Consider the following 25,187-nt stretch of genomic DNA (forward strand, 5'->3'; position numbering starts at 1 on the left):
TGACCTGATGCAGACATGGAATAGACGTAGTTCCCACTTAGCTTTGGAGGATGATCAAATTCCCCTGACTTCACTACTGATGATGTAGCCCCAGAGTCAACCATAAATGTTACTTGTTTCCCCAAAATACTAAGCTGAAAAGTTGGAAAAGCCTTATAGGCTTCAGATGTCAAATGAGCATAAGTTCCTATCATCTGAGGTGAACATCTTTGCTCTAGGACAGAAATAGCATGCAAAACTTTACTACGTGAGTCACAGTCAGCAAGCGTCTCTTCATTGCACAGAGCAGGAAAAGTATGTGTGTGTGTTGTGTTATCACCCAGGCTCCGCTGGCGTGTGACGTCCGGAACCCGCCTCCCACCCTCAGTCAGCCTTTTGCTTAGTTTCATCTCTTCTCAGCTGTGGACAGTCCTGCTTCCAGTGTCCAGTCTGGCCACAGTAAAAACAAACATTCGAGTCATAGTTCAGGTGTGGTACACGTCGACCTCCCCTTCCACGTCCACATCCACGTCCCCGACCTCGTCCTCTGTTTCCGGGGTGACCTGTCACATCGCCAACTGCGTAATACATGCTCATGGCTGCCAAATGCAGCTCCTTTTCAGTCTTACAGGTCTCAGCTTGGTTCTGAGCATGGCAGGCATATCACGTTGAGATCTCCGAAGTCCAGATTGTGGGGAGAGGAGTTTTTTTACTTGCATTAAAAGGTTTTGGGCTGGTACACTGTAGAATTCAACTTCTTCCTTTTCTTCATCTTCAGACTGGTGTGACAGATGTTGTGGCTGAGGAGAGATTTCTCCTGGAGTGAAGTTTGGAGAATTCTCTTCCCATAAACCAGATGCTTGTGGTGTGTCTGGCTGTAGTTGTTGTAGTTGTTGTTGTGGCTGTAGTTGCTGTTGTTGTTGTAGTTGTTGTTGTTGTTGTGGCTGTAGTTGTTGTTGTTGTAGTTGTCGTGGAGGGCAGGAGTCCAGGTCCGGATCCGGCACAGCGAGAGCGCTCAGTGTAGGGTAAAGAGGTGCGGATGAAAAGGGAGAAGAAAAAGTGTTATCAGTAGAATATGGTGGTGGCTTAAAAGGAGATTCAGTCTTAGTCAGAGATAAATTATCTTTTCGTCCACATACTGCATTATCATCATCATTCTGTCCTGGCATTTGTTTAGCATTTTTCTTTCTTTCTCTCACTTCACTTTCCTTTTTCCAACACTCTATACCTTTCTTGCATTCTTCTAATTTTTTCCACTGTTTAACCTTCACTGTTTTTTTTTTCTTCATATCTTTCTCACATTTGCAAATCTTCTCTTCTAATTTTCTTATTTCAGACATTTTAAAAGAACCTTCAGGGGGAAAACCCCAATTTTTTATCCAATAAGTAGTCCATTTTACACTCTCCGGACCATATTTTTTTATCATTTCATCATACTTGGGTCCCCCGGGAGGGTCAGAAGCCCGAGACATACTGTTTCCCATTCTCGGACTTGGAATGGGGGAATATATTCCTTCACTCAAAGGACGTCTCCAATGAGGACCTTAATCTGTACTCACACTTCTTCGGAGTACCTACTTCAGTCACACTTCCTCGGACTGATTCAGTCACACTTCTTCGGACTGACTTAAGATTCACTTAGCCGTGAAATCTTTGTCTCGCTAATGACACAACCGGGAAAACCCTCTTTTCCAAATAATAACAGAAAGCAATCTTACCGCCCCAGATTACTGTGTTTCAAAAGATGACCCCTGCGCTGGTATCCAGGAAACGGACCCGTCAGCCCTCTCTCTCCGAAAGGCCTTGGAGGTATGAGGCTGGAGCTTCTGTCCAGGCTGGCCTTGCACTGCGGTCCGGTCCAGGTAAACCAGTCCAGGGATCCTGTCCGTGACGCCAAGATTGTTGTGGAAATTTTAGTAAGGCACAGAGTCAGTTATTTTCTGAGGAGATAAGATGCTTTTAATAATATCTTGCAAGAGAGAACAACACAGAACAGAGTTCAGAGTTGCTCTGACTCTTAGGCGAAAACAAGTCAGTTAATATACAGGTTAATACGTAGTCACTCCTTTCATATGTTCAAGACTTTGTCTATCTTTCCTCCCTTTCTCCAGCCAAGGCGCCTCAGTATCGTGCCATCTTCCCTGTCAAACTCCTTAAAGTTTAAAAAAAGTAGTAAAATCATAAGAGCACAATACCCTCATTGAAAGAGGGAGAAAAGAGAAAAACAAGTGTCTTAAATGAGTTATTACCGGGTGATACAGAGTAACACTCATACAATGTATATAGGAATTAATTTTTCCCTTACAGAAGGTTGTTTGAAACAATATCTATGCTGGTGTTTTGTATCAAAGTAAACCATGAACCACTAAAAACATTGCTTACATTTTCAACATCTCAAAGAATTACTGTCTGCAGGACATGCAAGAGGTGTCCCTTTTTGTCCCATTATTTCTTAATAGGACCACTGGAAGGAAACAAGTTAAAGGCTCTCACTGATTGCCAATGATGATGACTTGTAATGTTTTTGTGAGTTTACAAGGACAACTTTTGCTGCATCATAAAACACTACATAAACGTAGGCTATATAACTTAGATATCTGCAGTGAAGTTCTGGAAAAGCACAAATTAGAGTCATTGGAAAGATATCAGAAATGATTGATATTCCCTCATCTCCTTAAATTCATTACAGGGACATAGAAATAATATGATGCCATAAAGCTCCACAGCTGAGGCAAACCACCAAAAATGGTGGTAGCACCATGCTGTCGGTCCATTTTTCCATCAGTAGGGCGTGGGACATTGGATGGATCTGAAGGAACAAAGGATGTGTGAGAACAGTTAAATCCTTGAGGAAAGAGAATTAAGACTACAGGTTCCGCTTTTAGAAAGGTAAAGACTCCACAGCTTGAGCAACTGAAGTTATTGGGTTTTCTTGCAGCCATAAAGATCTGGATATGGTATTTTCTACTTTTGATTTCAGGGAAAAGCGAGGTAATTGTTTTCGGCCCTAAACCTCAGAGAATCGCTATCTAAACCACGTAGTTACTATTGATGGCTTTGCATTGCACTGAGGGACCATGGAGTGACTTTTGACCAGGATTCGTATTTAACTCTCACACTTTGAACAGGTCTCTAGGCCCAGCTGCTTTCATCTAAGCAACATCACAAAAATAGGGAGTATCTTGTCCCAAACTGAAAAACTGGTCCGTTTATGTCACATGTAGGCTGGACTACTGTAATACCATGCTAGGTGGCTGTCCCAAGTAAGCCTTTGAAGAGCTTTCAGTTGATCCAGAATGCCGACTGGCACTTCCAAGAGAGATCACACCTCTCCAGTTGTGGTCTCTCAATATTGGGTCGCAATCAAGTTTAAAGTAGAATTTGAAATCCTTCTCATTACATTCAAAGTCCTTAAAGGCCAATATCCAACTTAGTTGAAATATCTCATTATTCCCCATTACCCCACAAGATCCCTTCGCTCAGCATTCTTGTTCTTGTTGTACCCTTGACAGAGCCTTTCTTTTTCAGACTCTCTTCCTGAAAGACCAGTTACCTATACCCTTTCTGCTTTTAAAGTGAAGCTTCAAGAATGAGACTGATGACAGATAAAAGCTACTGAAATCAGTTTTCCTCAAAAACTGGCTGGTTAAGTCTTAGACGGGGTGAGGCGCTCAAACATCTGAAAAAAGTATAGTTGCAACTCTGACACAGAGGAAGTCGGCTGAGGTAGTTCAGGCATCCAATTAGAACGACTCCTTGTCCCGTCCTTTAGAGGTTTTCCAAGTACGTCCAGTTGGGTGGAGACGATAGGTTTTATATATCCCTTCTGGCCAAAAAGCATTTTGGGATCCCCCAGGAGCTGGAGAGCCAAAATCCGACCTCGGATAAGCAACAGATTACAGGTGGCGGGATGAATCCAACGCCCTGGACATTTTTTTCTAAATTCTGCTTTTGCTCTGTAAAGCACTTTGGGCTACATTTGTGTTGAAAAAATGATTTATGAAGATGCATTGAGAACGTTCAAGCAGAACCCATCCAGCTAAAGGGCAAATATCTAAAGTACTTTAAAGAGACATGCTCCTACTTATGCAATTCCTGTTTTGTCTTATTTATATATTCTGCAGCTTCACAGTGGCACAAACACGAGCCCCAGAAAATCAACCACTTCCACTCCAGGTAGTAAGGTAACAAACCAGGACATATCTAAAGCTGTGAAAGCTCATTCAAATTGCAGTACTCCAAGTTTATTTCTCAGCTACTACTAAAATATCACTTAAAAGTGATGTCTTCCGTGGCTGGTGATGAAGGTACAGGTGAGGTTCCCACTGATAACCATCACAAACGCAGTGAACCACCACTCCGATGTCACCTCTCTGCTGCTTTGTGGGCATCTGGAGGTTCTGCATCACCTTTCTGAAAGATGTGCCGTTTTACCTGAAGCCTTCTTGGTTTTCAAATCCTAGACTTCCACTCCACTTTTCCTCTTAAATGAAGCATAGTTCAGGAAAAGCACTGGAGTCTGGGGCAGATCAGCAAGATTTAAAGTACAAAATTAATCAACTGACTTGAAAAAACATTTTTTTTGACATGTTCTGTATTCATATTGAAATTAAAATGGGAAAGTGACAGAGATGTAATGAAAATCAACCACAAATTTTACATTTTTATACAACTTATAATGCGAGCTAGATGTGCATTGGCTTCCTTCAAAAATGCAGTTCATGAGTTGCTATCAATTTCATATTTTCATAATGAAAGTCTGGGGTTCATCTCCAGTGTTGGACACGATGAACAGGCAGCCATTGAGACTTCCGACAAACACAAACCACTTTATGAAACGAATTACAAAAACTGGCACCGTCTTCTACATTTAATTTACATGCTTCCAAGTTCACAAAATGAAAATAAGAGCTGTTAAATTCACATCAACAAAAGTCAGAATTCCAAAATAAATATTAAAGGAGAAAACAAACTGTCAGTTCTCTTCCAAGATGATTCCTCTCTTTGAAGTAGTGGGCTCCTGAAAATAAAAAGGGCAACATCAGTCACACAGTTCTCTGATGAGAAAGTTCCAGTTGAGTTTCCATTTGGCCCATCTTCCATTAATATGCCTGGGTGTTATCCTAAATATGCTCATCATACTTTTGCTGTAAAGATTTGGGATATTGTGCATTAATGGGAACAAAAATCAGAAGAACTCGGCTTATTGAAGTCTCAGACATGTAGGCCCTGCTGTGAGTGGAATGATTGAAAAGCTCTCTAAAGCCTTCATGAAAAAAGCTTGTTGAAATGATGAACTGCCCTTTCGTCCTTTAGCTTCAAGATCTTGCCAGGTTACACCTCACAATCAAACAGAAGAGATGATCAGATTAACCATTCGATCAATGTCCTCGCTTTCAGCAGCCCTTCATGTGGATTGTTGCATCCTCGTGTTCTGAGCTACAGAAAAAGGGAAGTTTCCTCTTCTGAAAAGTCTCCAGTTTGCAGCAGAAAAAGCATGCAGAGGTTTTATGTAAGCAAAGCACAAACAACACTGTACAAACACCCATTTACAAACCAGTCTTATTACATTATGCACATAGTTTAAAGTTAGTATTTTCCCATTAATAGACAAAGCAGCTGCCTGTCCATTACCTTAGCAGACCATTTCCTTATTTCATCTTTTTAATTGTTGTTTACTTTCCTGAGACAGATTCAGAAGTTTTAAGAGCTTCAAAACTAAATTTGTCATAATAAACAACATTTAAAAAAACACCAAGATTCAACACTTAAAGCAATACAATGTAACATTTCTACCTTAAAATAACATAAATTGTGCAGCTAGAATGAGTTTTAATATTACGATTGGCCTGTCTCCTATGCCCTTCGGGGTTCTGAGTTGGAAAAACTGCGCTATGTAACTTTGATGGACCGGCCCGGGAGCTGAGCGGAAGTACTTCGACTTGCTTTCTGGCACACCTACCGCAAAAACAAATAGACGCCTCTCACGCTCCCAGGTATAAGGCTAAGCTAGCGCAACATTGTCAGTATGATCATCATGGAAGAGGCACCGAATAAACAGAAGAAGACGTTGACTGATGAAGCAAGGAAGAGAGAGAGAGAGGCCGACAAAGCAAGAGACTGGACTAGAGTTGCTCTCGGAACAGCCTGTAGGGGGAGCTCCATTATGGGCTTTTTGAGAAGTTACATTGTATTGCTTTAAAAAAGGCAGAAGTGTGAATTTTTCAAAGAGAAGCAAAGAGTGGAGGTAGGTGGCAGAGAGGCCTCCCTTTTAATTTGTAGGTTGCTAGACAGATCTCCAACTTCATACCTAAAGTGTCCTGAACCCCTTTTTACCCCAATGTGTTCGCCACTTCAGATAAAAATGTCTGCTAAATAAATGTAAAGTACATTAAAAGGTACCCAAATGCAGGACTTTGCATTCCACTGCTGCAATGTGTCACTTGGCTTCTCAAAAAGATTCAACAGAGGTCAATATTTAAACAAATTAATTTCTAAAACCTCTAAAGTAACATAACAGACTGCAACAGCATTCTTAGGCTCAAATTGTTCTGCTTAACACTCCGTTTCAACATGCAGCCGCTACTCAATTCTCTTCAAAGGACTCAAAAAGCTCAATTTCTTAATCAAAATCATACTACGTATGATTTTAAATTTCAGTCCCTGGTTTAAAGACATTGGCACTCTTCTAAAAAGGTGCATTTCCACAGTAATTTATGCTGCACACCAGAGATGCTGAGCACGTTGTGTCTGAGGTAACAGAGCAGCATGTATAAAACCACTGCCTGCAGACAGCTGAAGATTTATTCTGTCAATCAAACATTAGAGATCATCTAAAAACTGATGGGTATGTGAGGCATGGGTTCTCATGGGTAATACTCTTCTAAAATTAAACATTTTTATACTTGTTGACTTAAGATCTACAAGTCTTATGTTCTAAGATTTAATCTTTACTTGCCATCAAGATAATTCAACACAGCCTGGGTGGCAGCTGAAATTATATGAATATTGTCCTACACATCTTAATAATACAACCGTAACTCGTGAATTTCATGAAATACACAGGATTAGTCAGATCTACTCATAATGGGGATTTAAGCCGTTACTCAGCTTTCCTTTCTGCCTCCGGTTGCAGCAACTGTTACTTGTAGCTTGGAATATATTTCTAAATTCCTTATTTGTTTAGGGTTTACAGTTATTTGATATCGTTAGAGCTGTTTGAGTGGTTCACTGGTACCAACTTCGCCCCCTTAAAGTAGGACCACCGTGTGATTGATTACCACAACAGCAGTTGACAGAGGTGGTGAAGTAATTTGAGAAGAAGGGAAAATCCTGTTTATGTTGAACCACTTCATACTAACTGTTTTGTTAACGGAGTCGGGGGTGTCCCTGTGAACAAAAAACCAGCCTCACTCTCTGCAACAAGCATCATTTACAGTCCTTCAGGGTCATCCTGTTGTCTTTCTGCCTCCACTCTCAGCAACTCAGTCTCAACTTTAAATTATCTCTGACTTGAGTCTAAATAAATACAGTTGACCAACGTAAAATAACCCTGCAGTTATCTTTACTATTGTGTACAGACCTATTCGCCAGGGCATTTTACTGAATTTCTTCAGTAAACAGCATCACCACAAAGTCAGGATCATACAGTTAAAATAACTTGTAATGATGGATTAAAGAAATCATAATATCAATTCCAGGTGACTGCATTCTGTCCCCCCCCCCCCCTTTTTTTGTCAGAATAGAAAAAAAAATATATATATATATATATATATATATATATATGCTTAGAGATGAATGAAGGAAAAATCTGCTTTTTTGGAGCTGCATGGAGCACCATCCACGTGTTGTATTGCAAGATTCTAACATAATCTGAAAAGGAATTATTTGAAGACAAACACTGCATTACTCCTCGTTTTCTATATAGTGCTCAGGAACCAAACCAAAACACTTTCATAACATTTACACCATTTACCAACAGTATCCTCCACACAGTGCATCGACGTGTATCACCACAGGTCACACTTCTCAGAAATGTTTGGTGCAACAGACAAACCACTAGAGGGCAGTGTAACAATTCATTTCAGATTTGTAGGAAAACGTTTTTTCTATTGAACAACTAATGTTCTGAATTATTGTCAGCAGAAAGTAAAATTTATTCTACATGCAAGAGTTACAAATACTGAAAAGTGCCAGCATGAACCAATTTGAAACGAACCATAAGAACTTAAAACTGTGCCAGGCTCAGTGCATTGGCAGCAGCAGGTCACAACCTTGTTTGTACCCATGTTCAGTACAAATATTCCCCTGAAAATAGCTTAAAAATGACTGTGATTTAAGCTACACTCAATGATAAATGCTTCTATTCGGGTCTGGTGCTACCACTTTTACCAGTTCTGATTGGGAAAAGTGATTAGAATACTTAACTACGACCCCCTAACAGAACCAGATACTGTGTTTTGAGATAATTTATACTACCCTAAGAAAAAAGAAACAAATCCCAAGTTTTGGCATTTCAGTCATCACATTATTTTAGACAACATACTTTATGACAGCAAGATTTTCCATGTTGGTCCAAGCCATCTGTTGTCAACACTCAGCAAGGTTGAGACATCTGTTGGATGAAGCAGAAAGAGAAAAAAAAACAACAACTTTAATCTCTTGTAAATAAAAAGCATTGAAGCAACGGAGTCTGTGAGGAAAGACCATTCATGACAAATCTTTAAAGTTTTAACATTTCACAATCAGACAGATTTAATCATCTGAATCCAACCTTTTCTTTTAAGTATCAAATCAATTCTCTTAACAGCTTAATGACACACATGTGAACCCTGACGAAGAAAAGGGAAATAAGAAAAAGCACAAACACGTCTTGATCTAAACCTCTTCACCCTGAATTATCCAATCAGATGATGAGCCACTTGTGAGGATAGTTTGTATGTTTCAGATGTTAGACAATCAAATGCTTTCCGCTGATTGCTCGTAGTAATTGTAGTTCATTTCTGTCAGATCATCTTTAGAATCAAACATGTGCCTGATTGCCTATTGTTAGCGGGGTTCATCTTCAAAACACTGTAAATGAAGCCTTCAGCATCCTCCGTTTGCAAGGCTGAACCGTTTGTCATTAAAAGATTTTGTACTCATCTAATCCTTTTACCGAATTCTGTGCGAGTGAGCTTTTGATTAATAGATCATACACAATAACTGATTTTTACTCAAATCAAACCTTTAGTAGAAGCCTGGGGGATGAATCAAAAGCTGTCAAATGAAGGAAAAGTCAGTTTCACAGTCGTGAAAAAAAAAATTAATACATTTCATCAGCCTGTTGTCCAAACTTCAGAGTTGTATTTAAATGTTTCATTAAACATAAAAAAGTTGGAGAACCAATTTAAATACAAATGTACACAGGAGTTCTTAATCATAATTTATTACCTGAATTTAACCTCTAGAAAGAAAGACTGCTTTAGTATAAAAGGTGAAAAAAACCCTGACAAACAAACACCCACATTCATCATAGATATTATATTTTCCCTTTCCCACGCCACAGGTTTGCACACTTTTATTGGGAGGATGGAGCTCAGTTTGTTGTCCATTTCTTATTTAAATTCACATAAAACTTCCATTTGAATTCATTTTACTGGTGTTTGCTTTCTGTTTTGTATCAACGAGGAAATATGATCATTTATACAGTTTTTGTTGATAAAGTAACCTTCAAGATAGAAACCTGTGTGAACCAATTAACTGGCAGCCTTGAACCAGATACAGAATTTAATTAAACCCTATGGAACAAAGTTTTTTCCCTCTGTGTTCGGTATGTCAGTCAGAGGCCCAAACATCAGTAGTTTACCTTCATTACTGCTGCACCCTAACGGCTCCCTGGCCAGCAATCACTGTGAGAGCAGCTGACGGACAGAGAATTAGGAACAACATTAGGTGAGTTCATGAGTTACCGAAGCCTGATCGGGGGCTACTTGGATGATGAACTGGTAAGCTGGCAACACACAATGCTGTAACATCAGTCTGGTCATATCTCCGTCCTCAGTCACCGGTTCTGGAGGCATGGCGAATCCATTTTCAAAGTGCTCCTCTGACATGTTCAGCAACTGTCAAGAAGAAAAATTCAACCCACTTAAGATACTCCTCTGTTTAAGGTTTAAATAGGTCAAATGATCCTCGCCTTCAATTAGGAAACACAAGAAGTGTCATAAAAGCATCACGATCCAATCATTGGTTAAGAACCCTCCAAACACCACACTGTATTAAGACAGCCAGCTGAGATTGACCACTGGGATCCCTTTTGCTGCAATTTGTTCTACTTTAAACAAATAATTAAGTCCACCAGTTTGAATTGAAATTAGTCACTTGTCATGACATGAAACTGAGCAACTCAACTACAAGACAAATATCGTCAGGGAGTCCGACTTCTTGCCCTCTTTCTAATCTAAAGGCATCTTAAAAAGGCAATAAAAGTAAAAAAGCTCAGACATATTCTCATATTCATCAGATTTGCAGTAGGACCAATTTAATAAAAGCTGTAAAATTAACAGTTTATCGTGAAAAACAGATGCACACACATTTTTTTGCCAGACATCTTGTCAACACTGACACCACTGAAACTCAACTGGAATCCGCAAACAAAAATCAAGCTAAAAAAAAGACTAAATAAAAACAGGAATAATTCACTGAAGCTCCATTTGTAGACAGATTGATTTTTGCTGCTGATGCTCAGCAGTGGCTTTCCTAAACAGCAAAAGATTATGAATAAATAGATGGAAGAAAAAAATCATTGGGAGAAAACCCCATCTATCAGCCTGTGATAAGGTTTAAAAATCATTTACTTCATACATCTACAACCCCACATCAGAAGAAATGTTCTTCCACTTTGACCCATTTCACTGCAGAAAACAAGATTTTTCATTTTCGTCTCAACTAAATTTATATTGTGAATCTACCTCTGTTTTTGCATTTCAGGCTGGAAGAGCAAAGCTTTTCCCCACTTTGTAAGGTTCCCACTCCAACGACACACAACAGCTGTGCAGGCTTTAAGGATACCGAGTGGTAAAGCATCTTTAAGGTGCTTTTTGTCTCACTGTTTTACAAAGTCTTACATAATGTTCGCAGAATGTAGTTTTGCATCGTCCTGTCCACGGTCTTAATACAACATGTATCCACAGTGTGATGTCAAGAAGGCAGGTGACCTAATCCAGTGAATGGCAGGCTAAAATGGATAAACAAAAGGGTTTTTAATGGTAACTTCATCTCCCAAACCCTGCCGGATGGTTCTCTGCTGTTAGCACACAGCTCCCTTCGCCAAAGGTAGACCATCCACAGAACTTTTTGGAAGGCCTGGACAACAGGTTGGACAATGTGTTACAAAGTGTAAGACTGTTGTCTTTAAGCACGAATGCTACACACATGAAAGGAGATTCCATTCAGGTCAATATGACCCTCTGTGTTGAGCTTCAGTTTGCTGTGATAAGCTTTCAGTCCTAAATTGCCCTTTACTCTGCATTATTTTTCTTGTGTTGCAGGCCTTAAAAGCAGAAATGTATATTAACAAGTTAAATGCTGATAAGACAAAACATCATTGGTTCTTACTCAGAAGACTCAGTGCAGGCTTCTAGCCCAAGCCCCCAAACATGTAAGGCATTAACAATGGTGAGATCACCTCTGTTAAAGGATGTTCTTTCAGCTATTACGTAGACAGATGTAATAGAAACAAAAGTAATGCCTGTAATTACACCGATGCCCACCACCGAACTTTGAATGTGGGTAAGTTCTGTTGGACATTTGTCGACTTACCAGTAAAGGCACAGATTAGTTCCAAATACTTACCTACCTGTCATAACTGCACAGTAGTAAAGACAAACACTCACATCGTCCATCCTCCAAAGGTCATTGGCCAGGCCTTCATTCTGGCTGTAAGTGATTGCATTCTTTAGAAAATCAGTCCCGCTGCCATCATTCTAGAAAATAGGGGGGGAAAGGCTCTTCAAAAGTGTTGACCACATTGTCCTTGGATACAACAGAGGTCCTCAGAGTCGCTCTGAATGTAGCACTCACATTTTCAGTATCCCGCAAAACAGCAAGAAGCAGTCGAATGTATTCGGTCGCTGCTTTAAGTGTGTCCACTTTACTGGGCTTTCGGTCCAGGCGCATTAGTGGCACCATGCGTTTTAAGCGGGAGAACATGGTATTCAAGTTCCTGATCTGCAGAGAAACAAGGCACAGGTTTGGCACCAATGACTCCATCAGTGTGGGTTATTTCTGATAATGTGATGCCAAACTTTCAGCAAAAATAACAGATGGGCCTAATGATGAAAATTCTTTGAGATCAGTCCCTTATCTGCAAAATCCAACATGCAGTTGATAAAGCCACAAGATGATACAATTCTAATAAAAAGAAGAAATCCCATGTATTTACTTGTTATGTATGAGTTTTCCACACAGCACATTACTCTAACTCTTGAAGCAGACCAAATGTCCAGGAAGGTTTCAGATAAATAATACTTCTGCATTCATAAATAACTAGCAATAATCATTAGTCCAGCAATTCATTTTTGAAAAAGAAAGTACAACTAAAGGCATTTCTAAATCATTTTAAAAGGCTCAGGCTTCTTGCTGAACACACCTTTCAAACCAAGATGGATTGCATTTATATGCTCAGGTAAATGCAGAGTAGTCATACAATATAACTTCCAATAATACTCACTCTTAGTCGTTCTTTGGCATTGACTAGTTCTCTTTTTTTAACAGTGTCGTTGAAGTCCTCGGCGACGAAATATAAACCGTCTCTGCCTCGTCTGAACTTCTCGATGCTGCTGTAAGCAGGCAGAGCAGACTCACCTGTTAGCCGCTTCAGAATATCGCTCATTAATTCTACCTCTGGCACCTTCATGTTAACATGGGATGTAAATAATAATAATAATGATAATAATAATTCTGTCCGCCTCTTATGCTTTATTTCTGTCTCTAATACGGCCGTAAAAACATTTGTGAGGACCAGACCAGTGGGAGGGCGGAGGCTCACACCTGTGTGACGTGTTTCATTAATTAGTTAGGCTGTCCATCAAATGAATCTGTTGTTTTCTTACCACTGAGACTACGGCACTTATGGCACGTAAATCTAATGCATCAAACACTGTGTTATATGGCTGACGGATCCAAAAAAATAGCCTTTTCAGTAAATCCATGGCCAAAATTATTCTAAAATGTCGGCTTTTTACCATCTGCTTTGGCAACGGCTCACATAGCTTACTGGGTAGGCTACTGTGTCTCCTGTTTGGGGAAACCGAATGCTTTAAAGCGGTGATAATGAAGTCTCCAGTGGTGACAAGGAAGAAATGTTGTAGGGATAAGGTGTAAGAGGACGTAGGTTATTGCTCAAAAACTTAATATGAAGTTCCTTTGTTCACTTTAGTGGCCTTTATTTCCCACGTTGCAGTAAAATGTTCCGTTTAGTTTTTCAGATCTGGACAAACATTTATTTTCTCTGCCTTTTATGTCAACTGTAGGCTACTAGTGTTCTTTGGTTGCTAAGCGTAATATTTTAGGTCTACCTTACCTCTATTTCTTCATAAAGAAACCTTCTGCCATGAACGTTTTATGTCACGTTTCAAAGCTGAAACACAAGGTCACGTATGAACTTGCAAAGATGTGAAAACCTTTTTGTGTAAACAAATGTAAGAATATAGATTTAAGTGACTCTGTGATCATATTAGACTTGCAGAATTTTGCACAATGCGAAAGCATAGACTTACCCGAGGAAATGAGTTAAAAAGTGTTCTGTGGGAGCTCATACAGAGCGAAGGACATTGCATAAAGTCTACGCTTTGACACAAACTGCAACATTAAACTTAAAATGTGAACGTAAAATACTCGGGGCTCATTCTCTGAATTTGATCAACTCAGATGGCATCAAACATATTTTGTGAACCTGAGCAGAACTACCAAGAGAAATGCAGAGGTCTGACAGTCAAGTAGGGAGGGTGCAATTGTGGGCCTTCATGAGTGCAAGAGGTGTTAGGAAAATTATATTTATATATTAAACCATTAACACATGTGGATATATCAAAATAGCACTTGATGAGATAACACCCTCCAGGGGCAAAAATGATTCAAAGTACACTGCCAAATCACAAAAAAATTGTTTCTAAAGAAGGAAATGGGAAAATTCCTAATTTGGGGTGTTTTAAAGAAAACAGAGGAAATACTGTTTCTGAAAGATGAACATTTGTTAGTACATTTTTGTAAAACCATTATCCTTCATGACTGAAAAAAATGAGATTTTCTGGGATGAAAGATGCTCTGACTATTGTTTCTTTGAGCACCTATTGGGTAGACTGTGGTTTTATTGTACTGAGATACAAAAGTGCAATTTAGCATAATTTCACATGATGCAACTAATAGAGAGGGTTGTCCTTGTTTCATCTGTTTACTGTCTGTGTTGGAGCTATACTATTTTTCTTTTTGAGTAATGGTAAATGTAATGGTTAATTTGTTTATTGTTTTCATTATTATTTTGCTCACATTAATTATTGATATTTTGCTAATATTATTGTCTAGTTATTTGTTTAGTTAATTGCTTTGCTTTATAGGTTTAGTCTTTTTCTTTGATTTATTTACTGATATGATTTGAACACTTGGGGGCAGTAGTGGGCATAGGCACACTTGTATATAGGTAGGAAGTAGGTGGTGATCTGTGTAGGCACCTGGGTGATGGGCATATGGTTTTTTACCAGTGCGAGAGAGACCATGTTGTTTGCTCTTCTGGAACAAAAATTAAACCAGCCTCAACTCAAAACTTCTGCCTGGAAATTGGACTATGTCTTGCCTGCATACATTACCTGCCCATGGTGCCTGAAGTGTTCGTTTGATTTGCTTTAATTTAAGTTTTGTTTAATTTGTTTGACAAACGGCCACTACAGTCTGTAAGCAGCAGCCATGATAGAAGCAAGTGGAAATATCTGAATACTAAGACAAGGCATTTCAGTGCTTCCTTTCTGAGGATAAACCCCAGCCAACATTTGTATGTCGAGCACATGAGGGTAATAAACAGATTGAAAAATCCAAATAAAGTCCAAATAAAGTTGTCCATGTGCTCCATTTAGGCCCAATGTTAACTTGTAGGTTTGTTACAAAACTGTCCTGGGTACTAGGTGGTTGTTGACTATCAACTTTTCAAACCCAATTGGGCTCAATTAGAATTAGGATCAAGCATCATGGCCATAACACCAGAGGAAGTTGAGTCTGACGAGAAGGAGGACTCCCAACTTCCATTAGGCCAGGGTGTTGATGCTTGATCCTACCCGGTAGAGCGTTAAGACGCAGTCATCAGGTGCCGTGGGGGAGAACTCAATCTCGAGAGAAGAGGAGGAGGAGGAGAAGTTTTCGGGTGAAGGCGACGGTGAAGGAGGGTGATACGGTTCCATACTGTATCTACCAGTGTCTGGTGATCCAGACTGCGGTGATGCTGACGGGCTCCCAGGCTGCACCAAGATCGTCGGAGAAGTCTCCAGTGAACTGCATTCAGGGATCTCCCCTGACATTGTCTTCTGCGCATTAGTTCTCATCCTGTGTGATGGAGTGTCTCTTTTATAAACCTGAAGGAATGGGTGTGGTTAATGTTTGGGGGGTGGAGGATGATGAGGTAACACCTCATTGGAGGCGTGTCTATAGAGCCAGAGTCTTCTTGACTACCAGAATTTCAACCCAATTCTGACAGCTCCGGAAGAGCAAGGAAATCCGATCCGCTATTTCTTTCATCTTGTCCACCCATGCAAGTCGAGGTATTGCTAGCACCCTCCTAAACACACCACAGTCTGAGTTAAAACACTCAAGAACAAAAAGATCAGCGTCATCCTTCTCATTAGGTTTCCGGTAGCTTGCACGAAAGAACCAGCGACCAGTGACGGCTGTTCTCGATTGCCACACCGCATTGAAAGCCATCCTTCTTTGGGCTAGCTCGATGTCATTTAGAGGTGTCATCAATCTCGGGCGTTTAGCTGCAGACGCCCCCTTGATTTCTCCAGGGTCTTCCTTCACTGTTGTCGCATTCTCAGATAGATCCAAACCTCTAGGAGAACGGGGGGTTGCTAGCTTCAACACTCCCCAGTCGTTGGAGGTTAGCGTGCCCACACTGGTCAGGGGTCCCAGCTTCTCATCATCCGCATCGAGCTGATACAGACAGAGGTCGCCTGTTTCATACTTGAACACATACCCCCATTTTCCTTGCATTCCATAGGACTCCAACGACCATTCTTGATGTAGAGATTCAGGCGGGGGTTGCTGGGTCCTACACAGGAACACCATGCTCCTTTTGGGTGCATTTGGTATCAGTGGAGGATCTTGATATATCGTTACCGGTGTCTCACAAATGAGAGAGCGCCGAGTAAATAACCGCTCCGTCGCTTGGGAAGATTTCTCTTCTTCTTTTTCTTTAACCGCATGGCTCCTTGTCCTGCTCATTGTGAATCAGCTATCTTTCACAACGTTGTCGCTCTCTACACGTAGACCCCGTCAGGGTTTTTATCCATTACCAAAACCCCACCCTCCTGTCATCTCATTGGTTCTTAAAGTCAGGGGACAATTTACATATAACTATGTTTTTTTTCATTCTATCTCATTGTACTAATAATGACCCCTTTGAAGCCAAATGTAGAAAAACCAAATGTCTGACCATTCGCTGACACCTGCTGTGAGAATCAATACTGTAAATACAAACCCCCCTAAACCACACCATCTGCCACATGTTATAGCTAACCCTTTGACGTGCCCGGAAATACGTACATCAAAGTACATCAAAGGTCACACGTCAAAGGTCACACGACATTTATTTCCTCTCATAAATTACGTTTTATTACCGTCCTCATAAATCACACTTTTATTACCCCTAGCTAACCCTTTGATGTGCCCGGAAATACGTACATCAAAGTACATCAAAGGTCACCAAAGGTCACACGTCATTTATTGCCTCTCATAAATGACGTTTTATTACCGTCCTCATAAATCACACTTTTATTACCCCCCATAAATCTTTTATTTGACACAAGAGGTTGTATACTAACTACTCGTGTATGCTGGCACTCTGTAACTTCAGGGTAGTTAATTTTGTAATGTGGTGCAGCCTTACTTTGTGAAATACAGACACCACAAATGACACAAGCATCATCTCTAAAGCCCTATTCGGACGGGACTAGTTTAATGGGGGGACCTGGGGTAAAGTAACAATAACCGGGAAATCTATTCCCGTCCGAACGCACCATGTCAGTAAAGATAGCGGAGTATGTCAGTAAACTTTGCCGAGAATTCTACCTCCTGTGAAACGGTCCGGAGTATCTACCATAGGTAATACTAATCCCGTGCGAATGCGACCTTCGGTAATAAGTACGGAATATGTCGTCACATCCTTTTAAAGAGAGAAACAATTAGGTGTGTCTGTTTGCAAACATGGAGGTTCTGGGTGAAGCGCTGCTTGCAAGCACGCATCCAATTTACAGATGGGGTTTACGGAAGTGAAATGAAGACGTGCATAGCATCCAGGATGTGACGGTTGTGCGTAACCAACAACTCCTCCCATATTAGATGAATATTACAGGGATTTCTTGTCCCGTCCGAATTGGTCATTTCTTCTCCCTGGCGTCGTCTGGTTAACCAACATTACCATACGTCCCCCCATTGAACTAGTCCCGTCCGAATAGGGCTTTAGCCTGACAATCTCACCCGTCCTGTCAAAATCATCAGGCTTGAAGTGCTCACTACAGAGCTTTGATGACTCAGTCGCAACAAAACCATCCCGTCTTATAGCAACTTCTCATTGCCTCCTGAAGTCTGTATCACTGGGAAACCTTCAAAATATGAAGAAGAAACAAAAAACAGCAAGAGACAATGAGAGAGAGTACCAGTCCCCACTGTAATAACGTTGCACGTAACGTTAGTTAGGATGACAGAATATTATATATAGTAAAATAACCAGTTAAAGTTATTGTTCAATCTTACTTGTGAAAGGTAATCCCACGCGATCTGGTATCAATACTGCGCCGGTTATTGCAACCATAAACTGCAGTAAATACGAACATAGTAGCTCACTCTCCGTCTAGCCCAGAGTGAGGAGACCCAGCCAATATGGCAGCGACGCTGTTACGTTTCAGCACGCCATGAGGCGTCTACGTATATTATGTCTATGGTAGTGACGCTTGAAATGAATCAGTGACGTGTACACTGAATCCGAGACCTCGTTTGTCATCAGTCACGTGATTTTTACGGAAACGATACAAGCCTCGAAACAACGCTTCATCTGGCTCGCCCCTTTTTGCTCGACACATGCTCCAAGACCTCGCTTCAAACGCCACATCACTAGTCCAATGTGGTGCGTGCACTCACCACCAAACCAGTGGGGAACAATGCAAATATGATCCATGTATGAAAGACTGAGGATGCTTTACCATGTATCACCTGTGTGTAGTGACAGGGGCTTCGTCACATTACCGCCCTCCTCTCCTGCAGCGGCAATGTTTGGCAGCCATGACAAATAGTCCGCTGTAACATTCTCCTTGCCTGCCTTATGCCAAACACAGAACTTGAATGGCTGCAGCTCCAGGTACCACATGGTGACTCTGGCGTTCCTGTCCTTCATGGTTTGGATCCAGGTCAGGGCCCTGTGATCTGTCTGAAGGTCAAACTCCCATCCCAGCAAGTAATACCTGAGGCTATCCAACGGCCACTTGATTGCCAGGCACTCTTTTTCAATGGTGGAGTACCGGGTTTCACGAGGTAGCAACTTCCTGCTGAGGTACAGTACAGGATGTTCTTCTCCCGGCTCTCCCTGAGCCAGTACTGCCCCCAGGCCCACCCCTGACACATCCACCTGCACCAGGAAACGGCAGTCAAAGTCAGGACTCTGCAACACAGGGGAAGAGCATAATTTCTCCTTCAGGCCTTGGAAAGCCATCTCACACTCCTCACTCCATTGCACAGGGTTACGGGCCAATTTGCAGGTGAGGTTGGTTAAAGGGGCTGCCAGAGTGGAAAAGTGAGGGATGAACCGCCTGTACCAGCCCACCAAGCCAAGGAAGGACCGGACCTGAGTCTTGGTACGAGGTCGGGGACTGCTTAAGATGGCTGCAATTTTATCAACTTGAGGGCGTATCTCACCTTTTCCCAGCTGGTACCCCAGGTATGCAGTTTCATGTTTCACCCACTCACACTTCTGCAGGTTAAGGGTGAGCCCAGCTGTACTGATCGCTCCAAGTACTCGACGGAGGTGTTCCACAAGTTCTTCCCACGTCTGGTTGAACACCACCACATCATCTAAGTAGGCAGCGCTACAGTACTCACAGCCTTGGAGCACCTGGTCCATCTGCCTTTGGAACGTCGCTGGCGCCCCGTGTAAACCAAAAGGCATCACGGTGAACTGGAACAGTCCAAAAGGGGTCCTGAAAGCAGTAAGGGGACGGGACTGCTCCTCTAGGGGGACCTGCCAATACCCCTTACAGAGGTCAAGTGTCGTGATGTAAGCTGCCTTACCAATCTTTTCCAACAGGTCTTCCATTCGTGGCATTGGATAGGCATAAAAAAAGAGATAGCATTCAGCTTTCTAAAGTCAATGCACACACGAAGAGACCCATCCTTTTTGGGCACGATGACTATGGGGCTGCTCCACTCACTTGCTGAGGGTTCGATAACTCCCAGCTCCATCATCTGCCGCACCTCCTCTTTCAGTGGCTGCACCAAATGCTCTGGGACTCTGTAGCACACCTGACGTATTGACCTCTTCTCTGGCTTGACTCGGATGACATGCTGCAACACTCCCGTACAGCCCAGTTTCTGTGAGAACAACGGGGGGAAAGAGTCGAACAAAACTTGGAGTTCAACTGACCTCTTTTCGTCCAGATGAGAGAGGTCTACTCTGGCCGGTTGCTTCCAGGCTTCCACCACGCCTTCGGTGTCATCCTCCTCCTGCACATGACGCGCTACCAGAGAGGTCATGGATGGGAGGCTTCCCCTTTCCTCCCAGGCTTTCAAGAGGTCCACGTGGTAGGTCTGCTTCTGTTTCCCCTCAGGGTGCAGAACTTCATAGGTTGTGGGCCCCATCCGCCTAGTGACTTCAAACGGCCCCTGCCACTTGGCCAGCAGTTTGCTGGTCGACGAGGGCAGGAGCAACATGACCTTCTGGCCTGCTTTAAACTCACGTTGGCGGGCCTGTTGGTCATACCACCTTTTCTGTGACCTCTGTGCCTCCAAGAGGTTCACTCTGGCCTCCTCTCTGTACTCCTCCAATCGGTCCCTCATCTGGAGGACATATTGCAACACCCCCTGGCCCTGCTCCATCTTGGCTGGCTCTTTTTCCTCCCAGTTCTTCCTCAGCAGGTCAAGGGGCCCCTGGACAGGCCACCCATACAGGAGCTCGAAAGTAGAAAACCCAGTGGAGACCTGTGGCACTTCTCTGTAGGCAAAAAGGAGAAAAGGTAACCATTTATCCCAGTCTTTTCCTGTGTCAGAGACAAATTTTCTTAGCATCCTTTTGAGGGTCTGGTTAAACCTCTCCACCAGCCCATCTGTCTCTGGGTGATAGGGGGATGTCTTGATCGCTGTTATGCCCAACTCTCGATGCAGCTGACCCATCAGGCGAGATGTAAAGTTGGTCCCTTGGTCAGTCAAAATCTCCTCTGGGATACCTACTCTAGAAAAGAGCTGGACAAGAGCACTGATCAGTTTTGGAGCGGTTATTGACCACAGAGGAAAAGCTTCTGGGAACCGAGTAGCATAATCACAGACAACGAGGACGTTCTGATATCCTGCTGAGCTTTTTTCTAAGGGTCCCACAATGTCCATGGCAATGCGTCTGAATGGGGTGTTGATCACAGGCATAGACTGCAGCGGTGCTCTGTCTGCTTCACGGATAGCACTGGTTTTCTGACACTCTGGACATGATTTGCAATATGCCTGTACATCAGAGTACATTGAAGGCCAAAAAAAACGTGAAGCCACCATATGTCTTATGGTGCCCCAAATGTCCCTCCCATGGAATGGTGTGTGCCAGGTGTAACATCAGAGATCGACAACTTCCTGGCACCACTAACCGCATGTTATCTGGCTCACTCCCCTGGTACAGAACATCATTATGCAGAACATAAACTGACCCCCCAGTTTTAACCATGTTATCAGTAGAGGTTGCAACCTTGTCAAACAGAGACTTTAACAAAGGGTCAGTCTGTTGTAACATTTTGATATTTTCTGGTATCTCCCATTGAACAGAGAAATCATTATCTGGTGTTTTAACAGATTCAGGGGCACCAGCACGTTTCTCCAACCGCCGCTGTCGGCGTGACTTCCTGGGCCCATTGGGCCCTGCCTCACACAGACTACCACACAAGTCTGGCAGAGGCTGCAGTCCGGGCTGAGCTTGGGTTTTAGCCTGAGAACGTGTCATGACAAAACAGGAGACATTCATTTTGGGCTCTAACACCAGTTCAGCAGCATTGCAGGAGCTGTTACGATCAGTGAGGAGATCATACAACACAGGGAAATCCCACCCCAAGATCATCTCCACAAGTAAATTTTCCAACACACCCACTTTCATCAGGTATTTCTGTCCATCCACCTCCACAGTGAGTTCAACCTGTGGCTCTGGTTTGCAGTCACCATGCACACACAGGACATTGGTTTGTTGGCTGTAATCAACAACACATGGCACACATTGTTTTCTAAGTTAGATTACTTTTAGTTACTTTCAGCAGAGGCTGATCCCCCGCCCCTATAACATGAAAATGACTACCAGTTCTGCCAATATTCACTTTATTGACATGTATTTAAACCGGAACATCAAAAATGACACTGACATTTGCAAACTTTTTTATTGAAATAGGCTTACATGTTTTTGAAATAAAAAATAAATAAGACAGTTTTTCTTGACTTTAGTTAAAATATAAAAAAACCTCTTACGTAAAAAAAGTAATACATAGCCTAATACCCCCCCCCCAAAAAAAAAAAAAAAAACAGAAATAAAATTCAATTAATTTAACAGAAATACTTATAACAATAAAATAACATACTCGGAATCTAACGGCACTTAGGCCTATGTAAATGAATGAACATGTAGGCCTATATTGAACATCCCATTGAACCTGTAGTTGTCTAACAGAGCAGCAAGGAGTGGTTTTACAGAACAAATCAGAACAAAACCCGTAAAACCTGACTTCGCTTTTAGTTGCATTTATGCAAGAAACTGTGGAGTGGGACAAGTAAACCAGTGATTGTACCTCATTAACAGAAGCTTCTCGAACCTCTGGTCAGACAGTCTATTTCTTCTCGGCGTGAGTACCAAACCCCCCAGACTGAACAGACGCTCCACAGGAGCACTGGATGGGGTTGGAGTGTTATACTTCAAGAAGATCTTCTTTAGGTTTGCAAACTGATGCAGAATCTGAAGATCATGGGATGAACTCAGGTAGTTCATGACTTCCTTTTCTGCAGAGTAGGTCTCCTCTGGCTCTGCCTCAAAATTGAAAAAGTCCATCTCACCTTGGGGGACAGGTGTATTGCCACACTGGCAGAGCTCTGTGTTGGAGCAGTTGTGCTGCATTCTTCTGTCAGAAGCTGTTTCACTTGCTCCCTCCTATCTGCATCTCTCAGCCATCGGAGTTTAAATTTTGGACAATTCACAGCTGCAAGAAGGGCATCTCTGTCGTCCAGGAGACCAGCAGTCTTGACCGCCTGAAAAATATCATTGCTATGTTTAGGATATGTGCAATAACCTGTGTGTCTGTAGCCCCTTTCACACTGAGGAATAACCCACGTTTAATCCGCAAATTTAGCGTGTCCGCTGTTGCGTTCACTATGACGACCCGGGCTGCCGCGTCAACTCAACTCGCCTTTCGACCCGCGTCGGACCCTAGTCTTTTTGCCGAGCCGAGTTTGGTGTGAACGCAACTGACGCGGGTCGGACGTGGGAGTGGCGTGACGTGAGGAGTTTAAAAGACAGAATGGACAGCTGATTCAGAACAACAGCGACTGGTGAGGACAAGTTTTACTCTGTTTTAGCCTACATCAATTTTTTAATATGGCCAACTGGGGAGACAAGGAGGTCCGCGAGCTCCTCAGCCTCCGAGCAGAGGACGTTATTTACCGCCACATTTCGGGGACTATAGTGCTCTTGTATTCTCAGCATATGTTCTTCGGCGGCATCCCACGTTGTAACCATCCACACCCCGTAAAATAACATCTCCATGAACTGCATATACAATTGCAAAAACGAGTCCTCAAGGTGTATTTAACCCTACCTCCGACGCATGGCTTGTGCCTACGTCATTGTACACGCCCAGCATTTCATGTGTTTCATGTGACGCTCTGCCACTAGGCAACGCCCCCTGAACTCGGCTTCAGGCGACATGGGTCACCTAATACGCCAAGCTTTCACATTGCTCGACGCGGGTCGAAGGTGCAATTTGGACCCGCTAAGGTAGCGGGTCGCAGTGTGAAAGGGGCTTTTGTTTCTCTTTTTATTCTGTTCTTTTGTACTGTGATGTAAATATCCCATTTGTGTGTGTGTGTGTGTTTGTGTGTGTGTCTGTGTGTGTTTATTTATTAAATAGCACACTGTTGAACATAATATTGGCATAAGTGAGTATTTTGAATCTCATTGTGAATGTGTATAGTGTAAATTGTAGACAGTGAATAGTGGAATAGCTTAAACGTGGATCATACCTGCACTATGGCATCTGGAAGGCCTGCACTCATGCTGGAGAGGGCATCTTTCACAGCCAGGGTCCTCTGCATCCGGACTTCCAATGTGGGTAGTAAAGTCCCATAAGGACAGTCCGCTTGTAAAATGTCAAGAGCAACAGTCAGAGGCTTTGTGGCAGTGCAGTTCTCATGTAGGAACTGGTACTCTTTGTCTTTGAAGCATTTTACTCCCAGCTTGGTGCACAGAGTATTCAGCTCATTCATGGGGATTTCTATAACTCTCTTTAAAGCATCGAAAAATGAGTTCCACCTTGTAGAGGTTGGTACCAAGAGCTTTCTTTTACTGACTTCCTCCACTGCCTCTGATGCGCTGGTAGACCTACTTGCTTTTGTCCAAAGAGCTGAGCATTTTGCTGTGCTGCTCCTGTAAACAACCTTAATGTCTGCATTAGATGTTAAATATTTTTCCAAATCGTTTGTGGAAATTAGGTTGATTGTGTGTGAAGCACACCTGTGGTGTGGAGGAAGCACAATCTGGGCCTCGACATCACTCTCATGCTCAGCTGACAAGAGTTCTGCCATAGGTAAAAACGTGACCTCATCATCTGGGTTTGGCTCTTCCTCCATCTCATCATCACTAGATACAGCCTGGTAAACTGGAAACGCCTTGGCAAAGTTCGAGCCGTTATTTGTCACTGTTGCAACTACCTTGTTCCCAATCCCATACGCCGAGTGGATGTCTTCAATTTCTTGACCAATGACGTCATATGTGTGTCGCCCTCGTATTCTTCTGCATGCTAAAGCTGCCTTTTTGCGTTCTAACGTGTCTCTACTAAGCCAGTGTAATGTGACCCCCATGTAACTTTTATTGTTAGCTGTCCAAATATCAGCTGTTGTTGACACAAAGTCGACATCATGTAGCGCAGCCTTCAGATTTGTCTCCATCGTTTCATATTGCTTATCCAGGTAACTAGAAAAGCATGTTCTGTGAGGCAGCTCAGTATCGTTACTGGTAGGGATCTTAGATACAATGGCACGAAACGATGGTGAGTCAACAGTGTTCACAGGCAGCATTTCCTCGACCACATAATGCCCAACCATCCAGTTCAACTCCGCCCCACTTACTGGTTTTACACTGAAATCCAGCTTCCTTTGCTTGCTAGGTCTGGGACCTTCTTCATCTGTGTCTTTCGCAGCGGGCGGGACTTGCTCTGTAAGCTTCGTTGTGCTGTGCTGTTTCTCCAGATGTTTTTTCAGATTTGACGTTGTGTTTTTGAAGGTAGACAGCACTCTGTCACCAGCACAGAGTGTACAGCGGACCTTAATGTTGTCATCCTTAGCCGAAATAAAATCTAAATAATGCCTGTATTTCCAGCTGCTAAAGGCAAACCTCTCTCCTTCCATATTGTTCATATCTGACGAGATAGAATCTTTGATCTGACTTTGGCGCCGCGGAGCAGAGATGACGTAACCTCGTAAGAAACGTGTAGCCAAAAAATAAGAATAAATAAATATAACCCTCTAGA

General features: G+C 42.4%; 1 protein-coding gene across 1 annotated transcript; it reads right to left on the minus strand.

The window, feature by feature from the left end:
- Positions 1–8,575: 8,575 nt before the first annotated feature.
- On the minus strand, positions 8,576–12,877 carry figla (folliculogenesis specific bHLH transcription factor). The gene is made up of 5 exons (XM_075469085.1): positions 12,692–12,877; positions 12,043–12,189; positions 11,856–11,945; positions 9,930–10,082; positions 8,576–8,593 (listed from the first exon to the last, which is right to left on the minus strand). Exons 1-5 carry the CDS (start codon positions 12,875–12,877, stop codon positions 8,576–8,578), a joined length of 594 nt encoding a protein of 197 aa, XP_075325200.1.
- Between the last annotated feature and the right edge of the window lie 12,310 nt (positions 12,878–25,187).

This window comes from Odontesthes bonariensis, chromosome 6 (assembly GCF_027942865.1).
Source record: "Odontesthes bonariensis isolate fOdoBon6 chromosome 6, fOdoBon6.hap1, whole genome shotgun sequence".
Lineage (NCBI taxonomy): Eukaryota > Metazoa > Chordata > Actinopteri > Atheriniformes > Atherinopsidae > Odontesthes > Odontesthes bonariensis.